Source organism: Trematomus bernacchii, unplaced genomic scaffold, assembly GCF_902827165.1.
Source record: "Trematomus bernacchii unplaced genomic scaffold, fTreBer1.1, whole genome shotgun sequence".
Classification (NCBI taxonomy): Eukaryota; Metazoa; Chordata; class Actinopteri; order Perciformes; family Nototheniidae; genus Trematomus; species Trematomus bernacchii.
The window spans coordinates 852,876-866,485 of NW_022988007.1; the positions used below are offsets into that span (position 1 = coordinate 852,876).

General features: G+C 39.4%; 1 protein-coding gene across 1 annotated transcript; it reads right to left on the minus strand.

The window, feature by feature from the left end:
• Positions 1-1,563: 1,563 nt before the first annotated feature.
• On the minus strand, positions 1,564-13,395 carry dgat2 (diacylglycerol O-acyltransferase 2). Its single transcript, XM_034117358.1, has 8 exons — positions 13,139-13,395; positions 11,087-11,215; positions 10,713-10,820; positions 10,175-10,245; positions 6,313-6,517; positions 5,270-5,444; positions 3,276-3,478; positions 1,564-3,060 (listed from the first exon to the last, which is right to left on the minus strand). Exons 1-8 carry the CDS (start codon positions 13,176-13,178, stop codon positions 2,906-2,908), a joined length of 1,086 nt encoding a protein of 361 aa, XP_033973249.1. The 5' UTR covers positions 13,179-13,395; the 3' UTR covers positions 1,564-2,905.
• Between the last annotated feature and the right edge of the window lie 215 nt (positions 13,396-13,610).

The following is a 13,610-nucleotide window of genomic DNA, read 5'->3' on the forward strand; positions in this document are numbered from 1 at the left end:
ACACTTTTCCCCGTACTTTTCCCCGTACTTTTCCCCGTACTTTTCCCGTTTAGTTCCGATAGTTCCTGGGATTTTGCGTTCACACCAAAAAAATAACTTAGTTCATGAGAACTTTTCCCCCCTTTTTAGTGCCTGCTAGAGAGGTGGTACTTTCCTGGAGGAAAAAAAGTTCCAATTTCTGATTGGCTGGGCGAATTGCAAACCACGCCCCGTAAAACTCAGAAAAGTTTTGTGAAGCCGCCGTTGTATTTGCTGGCATTAGCATTATTAGCATTAGCATTAGCCCCGCGCACCAACGGAGAGAGACTAACTTATGGCAACACAAAAAAAAACATGGGAGCGGTGGAGTGATGAGGAGGTGTCGGAGTTCTGGCGATTTACTCGGAAGGTCCCCAGGTACACCCGAAGTCCCCATCTCCGGGGACTTCGGGTGGCAGTATACGCCGTGAAGTTGTTTGCGGCCTGCCAGTAAACCCAAAGCAGAAGAAGAAGAAGTGACGTCAGCGGCTTAATTTGCGTAATCTTTCCTCAGGGACTTATTCCGGTGTGAACGCGATCGGCTCTTAGTTCCATGGGGGTACTAAGTGCTGGGAACTAAGTGCTGGGAACTAAGTACGGCAAAGTACTTGGTGTGAAAGCGGCTAATTGACTTCAATCCATAATTTTTTCCGAAATAAGGTCCCATGGAGGTCCATCGGAAAGGGAGGGACTTCGCCTCTCTATAGGCCATGTGAAGGGTTTGTGTAAGCCTTGATCATCCTGGTTGCAAATGATTGATCAACCATCAGGGGGAAGCATGAGACACATGGAGGTCTTTTTCCACAACGTCATGGATTCACAAAAGTTGATATTTTCTGAAATTAAGAATGCTCTGTTTTGTGTATATGCAATAGACCCTGCAAGCTAAATCGGCTTTTTGGTGTACAATATACACATATTAAAAAACATCAATATTTCAATCATATTGACATAACATTTTTAATCTCAACATTTTCTAAATGTTTTCACTGAGGGCCACATACAGAATAACATACGAAGGGCTGGCCCCTCACTAGAGGTGAGGAGGTATATTGCCTCATAAGTTATGTTAGCAAAATCAATCAAATGTAGGTAAATTATGTTTGATAATTGAATATTCTTTAACAGCCTACATCACAGCTTTCCATAGGGTTTCATTTATTTGTTGGCAGCTCATTGCTCAGATTTCTTATAATAAGGGGAAATAAGGCACTAAGGCAAGGCAAGTTTATTTATACTAAAGCGTCTTCCAACACTGCCTGTTATACTTGAATTGTCAAACCCTTGAGCCAGTCAATAAAATTGCTGTGCAGTCAAATATAACTGTATATATGATTCTGTCAGATGATCTGATCTGAGATACATGTCTTAGCCTGACAGCTTTTGGCAGCATTTGTATGGTTAGGGCTTATTTTGAGGTTCCACAGTGGCTTAAAATGCTCATAATCAAATAATGGATTGTCTCGAGGTAAATTTGATAAAATATGTAAATATATGAGAATTGGGTCAATGTTTCCAAAAACAAGACAGACAAACATACACATCTTCTTCTGAAAACATACAAAAGTTTAATTTAAATATCAGCAGACAAATGATGCCATTCATCATATTGACAGGCCTGTTTATTTTTTGCAATTTTCCTGCACATTGATTACACTGCTCTTTATAAGAAGGCACAATGGTGAAACCAGAATAAGCTTCTCTTCAAATCACAATCTTAGCATGTATTGCTCATCTTTGTGTACAACATGACACAAGCTTACTTACTTTGATAATTTCCAGGATATATATTATTTTCTTACATACTCTTATTTAAAAAAAAGTATTAGTGACACCCTCTAACATATCATAATGCTTGTATTAACACTCTTTTAATCCCCTTCTTTTCAATTATCACCCATGGCACGGTTACAAAGAGATTCGCTGTACAGTGGAATCATCTAACATGCAGGATTTTAACCAACAATCCCTTCCTTTGGATATGCAACATGAGTTTTTTGTTGCATATACAAAACAAACCCATCCAGACCTGGACAACAGTGGGACAAAAAAGGGAAATCAAGCCAGCATGTTGACTGTCTTGGAAGAATATCATATCAAAAGGCACAAAAACCTCAGAAGGTAATCAGCAATACAAAAAGTGCATCAGAAATATCCATTGAGGGACAAACTCTAAAGTTTCTTCCACTCCACAGAATACAATTAATACTTCATGGCATTATAGAATCACGCATGTACTGTGCACTCACAATATAAATCCACCCTGCAGAACTCCTTCACCGGGTGGCTTTCATACATATGAAGTACATTCCTGTGTGGGGACAGCAGAGGTCTTTGGCTCAATTAAAATGTGGGTTTATGATCCCAATAATAAAGTGGTATCTTCCATTTGCATTGGTTGTGCATTTAGCATATAACAGGATCTGAAAGAGCAGAGGGAGAATTATATGGCTGCATGAGTGCAACTCAGCAAAAGCATTGGCACTTCTCTCAAGTCCTGCGTGTGACTCTAGCTCCATCTAGTGGAACTCCGCCCCCTCTGCAGTGATAAGACAGCCCACACATGATGCCTTTATTGAGCATGATAATAGAAACATTGGCACGCTTTTTGATGTGGGATTTGATGTCCAACCAAGATGCTTAACCTGATAACAGCAGCAAAGAGAGGTGACTGTCCTTCCAACCTGCCATTTCCTGAGAAGCAAGCATTCCTATTTGTGTGAATCCACGCAGAGAGCAAAGGTTTCTTTAGCAAACGTGTAATTTGCAGTCCAGAGATATAAAAAAACAGGCACCAAGATAGGATGGGGATGGGTTGGGGAAATGTGCAGGAGGGGCTTGAAAGGTGCTGTCACAGTTCAGACATTCAACATAGACCCCATCCTTTTCACTGGATGTACAGGACGTCGCTCTCTTTCAGGCCAGAGCGGGTCTTGTACTTGTCAAAAAGGCACTGGAGAGACTTGATGTACATTGTATGGTACAGATCCACCATCTCGTCAGTTGGATCCTCAATTTTTGGCACTGTGATTGGCTCCCCAACTATAACAGAAGAGGAGAGGATTAAAACAAAGAGTTCATCAGACAAAGTACAGTTGAAATTCTTAGAACCATAAATACAGCCTCGAAGTCACACATAGCAAATATCGACTTTGTCCCGTCTGTTAAACTGTCAACTGTAATGTACAAAAATCGCAGAGTTTGTGGACACTTTGCAACAAACTGTGATTCCCTTTAACCAAACAAGACAAACCTACCTATGGTGGTGATAGGCTTGCCATAAGGCACGATGCCACAGGAGTCACCAAAGAACAGGCCACATCCATGGAAGAGGCACGGGGCAAAGCCTAAGATCTTCTGCAATTTTTTTTGAAGATATCTCCAGTAGGTCCCCTCCTCGAAGATCACCTGCTTGTAGACATCGTTCTCTCCGAAGGAATACACGGGAACCAGGTCGGACCTGAGGAGACACAGAGGAGGACTTAACCACTGTCCCTACATGTACTCTCAAAAAAACGTGTTATGCCATTATTTATTTGACCTACATTTTTTGCCAGGATTTTTTATTTGTATATATCATATTCCCTGCATTTACAACATTCTCTGCAATATTCAGCTTATTGTAATTTATTTGACATGTATAGTTTACTTCTCCTGCATTAGTTGCACATTGGTCTTGCAACATAATCTGCACTATTTTATTCTACTCTGTTTCTTCTTGCACTATTGTATTGTTTTATGTCTTATATATATATATATATATTATGTTGCATTGTTGGAGGAGCCTGGGACTTAAGATCGCCTACACTGTAGCTGCTGTGCATATGACCATAAAGCCTTTGAATTGTAAATCTTGAACAGTCTGTATATATACTGTATATAATATGTAAATCTATTGGCTTTGAAAACTATTTTGGCACTTGAAGTCTTCCTTTATATCAATGTTCATCTGTGATAACCATCAGAACTGGATGTTGTATTTTTAATATGCATGTCTCTACATCACTGACAGGCCCAGAGAAGAACAAAATCATCCAAAAAAGCATTTGTTGGTTTTGTGTGGTGATCATCATTCAGTCAGTCATGTACTCTGAGTGTTCTGTAGTTTCCAGTTTGCAAAATCACAGACATTTCTCATGTTTGTGTGCATCTACTGTAAATTAGTAGAGTTATTATTGGTGAACAGCCAAGGTCTTGTTGGGTAAGCAGGTACGATAAGGTTCATGCAATCACTTGCTGTTGCCTTGAAAATAAATGTACCTTGACCTATAGCCAAGCTTCAGATGTCAAATTTGATCAGTTGCCCAAACATTTCAAAAGAAGCTTTTGCACCGTTAAACTTTTGGAACTCTTAACTTAATTACTGCTCAATGTAAATATTTGTGGACGTTTTTCATGAAGCTTGATTACTTAATTTAGAAGGTCCCAACCTTTTTGTTGTATGACTTTTTAAAGAAATTCAAAGTGAACTCACGACTCCTCATCAAAGGTTACTTATCCTGGGAGCTGTGTGCACACTCACACTGTTGCATTAAAGTTGTTTAATGATTAAACTAATCAGAAGTTTACAAAACAAAAGTCGAAATGTCCCAAAAAAAACATAATTTTGTTGAGCAGAAAATAGATTTTTTAGCAACCAGAAAATACTACTTCTGATAAAGTGCCTTTAGATACATTTGTGATAATAAATTATTAAAACTATTTACAACATTTCCGGTGCAATGCAACTTAAGTGAACTTAATCAGCAGTTTAAATCTCTGTTCTATAAGCCTCAAAGCCAAGCTAAAGACCCAGAAAGTTAACCCAAAGGTAACTCAATTCATATCCGAGGCTTATTTCAGCTGGAATGCGAACTTACAGTAGCTGTTATGAATAAAGTTGTGCAGTATTGCACGTCTCGTATGTTCTAAGCTTATTTGGTGATAAGCCACAACTATATAACAAGGCTTTTTGGGGCTAATAGGACACCAACATTCGCTTTTATAGAACAGTTTGTTATAGATATGAACGCATGGTGGAGGTTAATGCTATCTCACCAGTCTGACCCTTCTGAAGGCCACCAGCAGCTCCAACACTGCACATTCATAAAAGATTTGCTGAAGCTCATTTAACCCTTCTGGGAGTAATACTCTTTTAAAATGTTCATTCCACTGAGTCACTACAGCCCAGAGAATGCTGACATTTTCACGTTCAGTTCCGATTTGGTCCCGGCTGTGGTTGGTTAACTGAGTGTGTGCTTGTTTGTCTCACCCTTTCTGCAGGGCCAGCCTCACAAAGCCTTTGCGGTTCTTCAGGGTGACGGAGTTAACGCCCGGTGCACACTGCAGAGACTCCGCTGCTCCTCCAACAACGATGACCACGGCGTTCCCTGTCCCGTTACGAGACAGCAGGTAGTCAATGGAGTTCTTGTTCACTGGACAGATACCTGAGAGGGACAACAACATGTGGAAAGATGATTAAAAGTGGCAGAGAAGTATTGCAGGGGAAAATACACTGACTTGTCTATGTATTCCTATTTAAAAAATGTATAAAGATATTATCATTCTCAGTCTTTTTTGGACTTGAATTGTTCTTAATGCATTCATATGCAACAAAGCCCACACGTCTAGTACTAAGGGTGTAAGGATATGCCAGTATTGCTAATAAGTGTGAGAATTAAAAAATGTAATATTGATATCCCAGCACTGCTTAAATTATTCCTGCTGATTGGTTATGTTCTCTCTTTGTCGCAGAGAATTTTGAGAGTAATTAATTTCCTGGACAAATAACGCACAATAAAGAAAGTATTAGAATGCTTTTTTACATTTTCATAAACATTGCAATATGGTTTTTGTGAATTATTTTTGCCTTGATAATAGTTTGGTGAAAAATCAATATTGTGACGGCAGTACCTCCAAAATAAAATGAAACTAATTAAGCTAAGCATGTTAATAAAACGATGTTCAAAATCTGACCTATTGCAGCTCAAATAACATTCCTTAAATACAACATAACACAAAATAATTCTACGAAGGCGATTTACCAAAGAAGCTTTTGGAAACAACAATGTCCAATGTGCAATGACCTTCAGTAACCTCTGAGTGTATGTACAGTATCTATGAGTAAAGCTGAAATGCAAACAGCCCTGCAGAACAGAACGGTTAACTCTCTATCAATCAGTCAAATCAGCAAATCCAGGTAAACAGACGCTATTCCAGCTGCGCAACAGGACAAAGGTCCGCTCTCTCCCAGATACACGTATCAGTGTCAGACTTTAAGAAGAACACACTCCAGCGCTCTCCACTTCCTCTCACCTCCAGACATCAGGTAGTCTCGCAGCACAGGCATGCGGAAGTTTCCTGCCAGGGTGGCCAGGGAGGGCTTGATGCCCGGGAATTTCTTAGAGAAGCCTGTAGCCTCGGTCCCAAAATTGCAGAAAGCACCAAAGCAGAAAATCCCGTGGGGATGGTAGCCAAAGATGTAGTTCCGGTTGGGCAGCAGGTTGTGGGTTTTAATGAGCTGGAGGAGAAAAGCACAAAGAGGAGCAGTGTGAGGCTCCTTCCATCCCTGCTAGACCGGGAGCATCTGACCAGAGAGATGTCATGTTCCTGGCCAATATGGCTAAAAGGGACAGAAGGCCTTTCTATACTAATACTTATTATTATTTACACTATAAACTACACCATGTTCTCACATCACCTTTAGAGGTTTTTGCCCGGTTGATTTTATTCCTGGATCTGTTTGTCCGTGTAGATCTCTTTGTATCATTGTTTTGTGCCACATTTTTTATTCTTATTTCATTATAATCTTTAAAGTTTATTTATTTTACGATAAATCAACACACCTTACCATTATTTGCTAAAAGGAAATGATGCTACAACCAAGGATTATTATTATCGTTATTGATTAATCTGTCCATGTTTTTCTACCATCATCGCTTGGGCTCTAAAATGGAAGAACATGTTATTATTATTATTATTGTTTATTTATTTATTTTTGTTTGTTATATTATTATTATTATTATTATTATTATTATTAAGTAAGAATGACCCTTTAAAAAAGACGATAAGAATAATATACAGAAACCTAAACCTGATTGAAAATAACTATAACATATTAAATGGTTAAAGCATGCTAGTTTACATATAAGCAGCACTGAATAGTATGTTCAATTAAAAATGTGATAAATAATAAAATCAGCTGTGTGCTCCTGTCTGTAACCCTCCTACACCCACACACAATATGTCAGTTTTTTAAAATATCGTAGGAAATAGAGTACACAACACGGTAACTGCCATCTTTCATTCCACCTAATCAATAAGTTGTCACAACCACTTGTATGTAGGATGAGTTTGGTGCACAGCTAATGTTATAGTAGATCAAGGACAGTGTTATCAGCCTGAACCCAGCATGCTCTCCTCTGTCTGCTCAGGAACAGTTGTAAAACCCTGACCCACTATACATGGTGTACATATTGTATTGGTAGCAATAAAGTACAACTTTAAACATTAAGCTATATTTTGACCTCTTGTTGTCATGGTGAACTTGTCAAACTGCAGAATTCATAAGAAACCAACTGATGTGCACGGTAGACTTGGATTCGTCACAATGTGTACACACAGCTGCCTTGGTAGCTAGTCAAACATGAAGGTTGCATAACCACATTAGCAGAGAGATCACATTAAAGATCTCCATAGTACCACAGGACTCCACCTGATGCTCAGATGTGAAGGGATTACATGTAACACTTCATATAGTGAGAGAAAGATATGCAGGTTACTGCATCAGAGCACCAACACATGACATACTCTGTTTCCAGTGTTGATGCAGACAGTCCTCACTCTGTTTTTAAGGCTGCTTTGGACTTTGACCATATGGCTTCCAGCTCATATGCATACTAGCAAAATGTTTATGATAGATTAGATCACTTGCCCTGCAATCAATTGATGCCCCACAGATATATCCTGCTGTCGGTCAGTCACAGGGCGGGTTCATTCATATGTGTTCTCTTCAATTCACTTCTCTTTTTCACTTTTGGATAGGTCTTAGGTTACATGAAGGTTACATACAGTAAGACATATTAGTATCATTATTATGAATTACTTTGTATCAAATCAAATCAAATCAAGTTTTATTTATATAGCACATTTTTAAAACGATTTTTGGTCGAGCCGAAGTGCTGTACATACAGTAAAAATAGTTTACAATAAAGACACTTTACAACAAATACAACAGCACAGTTTGTACAGAGTATCAGTATGACAATATGACACCCTCTGTCCTTAGACCCTCACATCGTACATGGAAAAACTTCCAGAGAAAAACCCACAGTTTAAAGGGGAACATGGGAGAAACCTCAGGGAGAGCAACAGAGGAGGGATCCCTCTCCCAGGACGGACACACGTGCAATAGATGCCGTGTGTAAATTGAAAAGATAATACATTTTACAGCGTAGGTAGACCGAATGTTTGGAAATGCATGCGTCTATAATAAGAAGATGAATCTTCTTACTTCTCTGTCAAAGCGTCTTTGAGTTTTTAGAAAAGCACTATATAAGTCTCATGTATTATTATTATTATTATTATTATTATTATTATTATTATTATATTTATAACATGATTTTCTGAGTGATGACAAACATGGTTGAAGTAAGGTTAAGGTGATCATAAGTCAAACTAATTTATTTTTGTTGTTAATTTATTACGGTACAATGAACACATTTTGCTTTTACTTTTAAATATATATAAATATTTGTCTTTATTTTATTGGACATTTTACTTCTTATGTATATGTCAATATATTTGTTTTGCTTTTTATTGCACATCCTCACTTATTTTCTTGGTAGCTATATTTAAATTATTATTTTTAAATTATTTTTTAAATTATTTTATTCTAAAATGGAGCAACTGTCACAAAACCCAATTTCTCGCCTGATAAATAAAGTCTTCTGATTCTGATCATTGTTGTGCTTAACGCGCATTTTAACTGGCTGGGTGAAAAAAAGAGTGATCACATCAACCCACAGAGAGGGACTACAAAGGTCACATGTAAACAGTAGGGCTTCAAATTCCTCCTCCTGCGGTAACTCTCTTTGTTTTATTAAACTCTGTGCAGTAGTTAAGCTCATCAACAGCTGGGAAGGGATTTTATTCTCTGAAACATAGTCAGTTATTCTTCATTCCCAACACATTAAGTTAGAACATGATGGAATCCCACAGGTTGTGTTTCATTAGCATGATGAGGCTCAAACCTAAGGTAATTCAGCGACAGAGAGCACTAGCTTTGATAAGCATATCTTATTCACAAGGATCAGCTTTGTTTTACGTGATAGCATTCACAGTTGTGAGATATACTTAGTATCTGTCAGTAATTGGGCTGCAACTCACAATGATTGATCAATTGTGTCGTCAATGAAATGCCACAATATGTTGAAAGAAATCCAATCAAATGATCCCCATCTCCCAGGAGACAATATCATAAACTTTACAACATTTCAGTGTAGAAGCTAGAACCAGAGGATAATTGGTACTTTGTCTTGATTCAAAATATTAAATGAATAACCAAAGTGTGGTAATCCACTTATCAATGAAATCAGCTCTGGTCTGAACAAAAGTGATGATTCAAGCAGAAATCCCATGACAACTGACTGAATCATGTGGCGTCCCTATAAACTCGCTCCACCCATGACTTTTGGATCTTTAGCAACTGCTGAGTTATGCACAGCTACAGTACAGTGTCCGTCCCCCCCCCACACTGTCGATATTGACGTGCCAGGGGCTGAATATGCAGTGGGCAACACCTGAGGGCAAAACAAGCGCTGCTCCTTCGCCTGTCAGGTGGGACAAAGTCTAAAACTCTCAACCAACGTTAAGCAGTCATCATAATCAACCGGGACGAGGTACAGCGTGTAGCCGGCAGCTGATACCGATCCTCCCTGATAAGCTTATCTATAATGATAAACCTTTGCATGGCTGGGAATCGATGAACAGTTAAATCATACTATACTGACTACCCTAAGCATGAGTTAGAATCACTTTTTTGCGAGGGAGCACAAATGTTTTGATGGTTAATTTCATTACTGGTTGGATTTCTAACATCTTCATACAGCTACTGTTATCTTGAGTTTTTAAGATTATAAATTAGCAGTCTGTGGTACACCAAGAAACTGTCGCCTACCCTGACTGGGAAGTAGTCCCGGAAATATGTCCACACGGTCCAGTTCCTCACCCAAGAGGACCTCCTGCCACCTAAAGAAGACATTACAGATTAGAAATCACTTCACTACATCAAAACTACAGCTAAAGTGTTTCATTAGCATTCATCTGCAATAAGGACATTTTACTATTACATTCATTCATAAATAATTGAGTTTATAAAATGTAAAAAATATATATAAAATGAACACCCAGGGTAACCTGTTTAGAATAATGCTTTTTCAGTCTACACAAATAGTTTCCATTCATTGACAACATAACAACATTTAGCAAAATGCTAACGTCAGTATGCTAATATAGGTTAACAGGCATGTGTTCAATGTTCACAAGCTAAATCTGGCTTGTTAGCATTTGCTTATTGGCACCTAACACAAAGAACAGTGCAATTCTGATCATGCCTAAACATATTTTAAAATGTCATCATCATCTTTCCTCGTATAGGGGTAAAATGTGACTACTGTGCAACATCATTTTTTTCATGGTCATCTTAAATGTCTTGCCTTGTTTTGGGGTGTTCCAGTCCATGATGAGCCAGGCGGTGTACATGGCAGCAATCAGCCAGCAGTCAGTGCAGAACATGTAGATAAGCAGCACAGTGCAGGCAGCACCTGGGGGGGGGGAGAGAGGATGACATCAAGTGTTTGAATACAGATGTCATTCTTGCAGATGACCTACAAATGAAAGGCTTAACTGAAGGCTTAGATATTCTGTGAAAGGCTGAGAGGTAAACAGGAGTCAGACACAGACCGTGTGCAGCTCAGATATATGACCTTCTTGACATGAGTCTAATGAGACTACAAGATAAGTCTCCCATGTTCCTTTACTTTCCTAAGGCTTAAGTAAAATGAGCCTACACACAAACACACTCGCTCACCCAAGGCTATGAAGGTGAGGACCCACTGCAGCACAGAGATGACCTGCAGATGTTTTTCCATCTTGGATCTGCAGGGCCAAAAAGCCACGGACAGGTCCTGCAGGGCAGAGAGGATGCTGGAGCCAGTGCCTGGAGACAAAACAAGAGACAGTAACAATAAGTTGTATCAAAACGATCAAATGTAATAATACTTGTCTTTCGTCCTTTTTTATAACTAATGCTGTTGATGTATTGTGATTTTAAGAGTGTCTATTATCATCTGGCCGGGGACAACAGCTGGAATTAGCAATGATTGCTAAAGCTGCCCCATTTACTGTTTTGTGTGACAGTTGATCAATGGGGACTGTCCACGACACTATAAACAAATAAACTAAACTAATATCCAATAGGGTGGGTTATTAAAGACACAGTTACAGAAGCAGATGAGAAGGATAAGCGATGCAGTCGAAACAGTCCTAGTAATGCTATTTGTCCAGAGCTGGACATCAAACTAAATATTGACCTCCACACAACACAGCAGCCCTACATCCATACTAATTTCAGCCCTCTACTCACCAGCTTTTTTCAGTCACCAGCCCATGCTAGTAAAGCCATGAAGCTACAGAATATGTGTGCAAAGATGGAGCGAACAGTACAAGACACATTAAGAACAGCTGAGGCTAGTCAAGTGCGCACACAGACAGCCAATAAGAAGAAGAGCTGCCCTCCTGGAAAACACGGTCATCTAATCCCATCTGTGAACACTGAAAATAACCCACACTGGACTGCTGCTGGTAATACCTGTGAACTATGATGCTATGATGGCTTAAAGGCTATACAAGCTTGGGTGTGTGCCAGTGGCTGATGGGGAGAGACCGGAGAATTGGCCGGGATGCTGGTCACAGCTGAATCGGCCTACTTACAGCATGTGGAGTCCCACTGGGTGCCAGATCAATGTGCTAACCAGACAGAGAGGAACACACACTGACATGTCCTGCAGATGAAGCAACAGGTGGAGCATGGGCTCTTCTGTCAAAAACAGCTTTTTTCTCTTTCTTTAGAGATGGTTCCACTCGCTAAAGATAACAGCCTTGATAGACTCATCTACAGCAGCAGAGTCTGCTCAGAAGTTCATATGTTTTAAAGTCTGGCATGAAATAATACTGAAACACCAACAAAAACACTGAGAGATATGTTTAGCTATACATGTTAAATGGTTCATACTGGCCATAAAGAGAAAACAATTTCAATGTAAGTGATGAAGGAGCAAATCTTCAGTAGTACTTTACCAGAAAAGGCTCTCAGTTAAAACGTGATCCCCTAGTCATATGTTGGACAATCACGAACATTTAAGCTTCTCAATTTAACTTACATTTTCAATATTTAACTGCAGAGAAATTCAAAAAAAGCAATGCACATCAAACTATGTTTGTTGGACTTTGTTAGAATAAGCAATAACAATCACATAGCACAAATCCAACATATTAGACATGCATGCAATGAGGAAAAGCCATTTCAATGTTAGTAACCAGGCACAAAATCCACAGTCAGGAAAAGTCTATAAAGTTCAAACTTCTCCCATGAATCCCTTACTCATATGTTGGACATTCACAAATAACTATTATTTTAACCGTCATATATATCTAATATTGTACTGCAAAGACATGCAAAATAGGGTTCATATACAACTCTGGACTTGAAAGCAGTATGTTCAATGACAAAGTGCAAAATCAGCATATTATATGTCAATGCAATGAAGAAAAATCTACTTGTTGTATGTTGGACTACCACCAACAACTCCTAATTTGACTTTAGAATTTAAGATTTTTATATTTTAACTGCAGAGAAAATGCTAACTTGGGCTGCACATAACACTGTTTCTTTAACTTTATTGGAAGCAGCATTCACACAAACATTTACCAACATACATTAGATAGTGTGATATTCAGGACTAATCCCCTTTAAAATCACATGCAGTGTTATGGTAGTGCATTTTGGACATGTGTGTCTGTCACCCTCACAGGACTGTGTGTCTGCTCTCCGTAAGTCAGTTCACTTCTCCAGAGCTCTTACCTTTGAGGGCGCCAGAGTACGCAGCGAGGATGGTCTTCATAGCTGAGCTTCAGGATGGAGAGGGGGGGCTGAGAGAGGAACGCTCAGATGTTGGCTTGCGGGCTGTCAGGATCATAAGTCCAGCCTACAGCTCCTCGGACACCGCTGCCTGCGACTGCGGCTCCCCGACGCGTAGAGCCGGCCTTTAAGGAGCGGGGGAGGAGCCTGGAGCCGGGTCTGGGTGGATTAATAATATAATATAGCCTATTGACAAGACGTCTGGACGGGATGCGGGGGGGGGGCAGTGCTGCTGCTGTCTGTATTTATTGGGGCAGTCACGTGGGTCAGCTGGGAGCAACATGGAGCAGGATTTGACCATTTGACCATTGACCCTGCCTCACACAGGTGGAGGTGGGAGGAGTGGGGGTTTCAAACATGTTTGTTTTTTCCTAAACATTTTCCTTTCCTTGTTATTTTACAACATAAACATGGT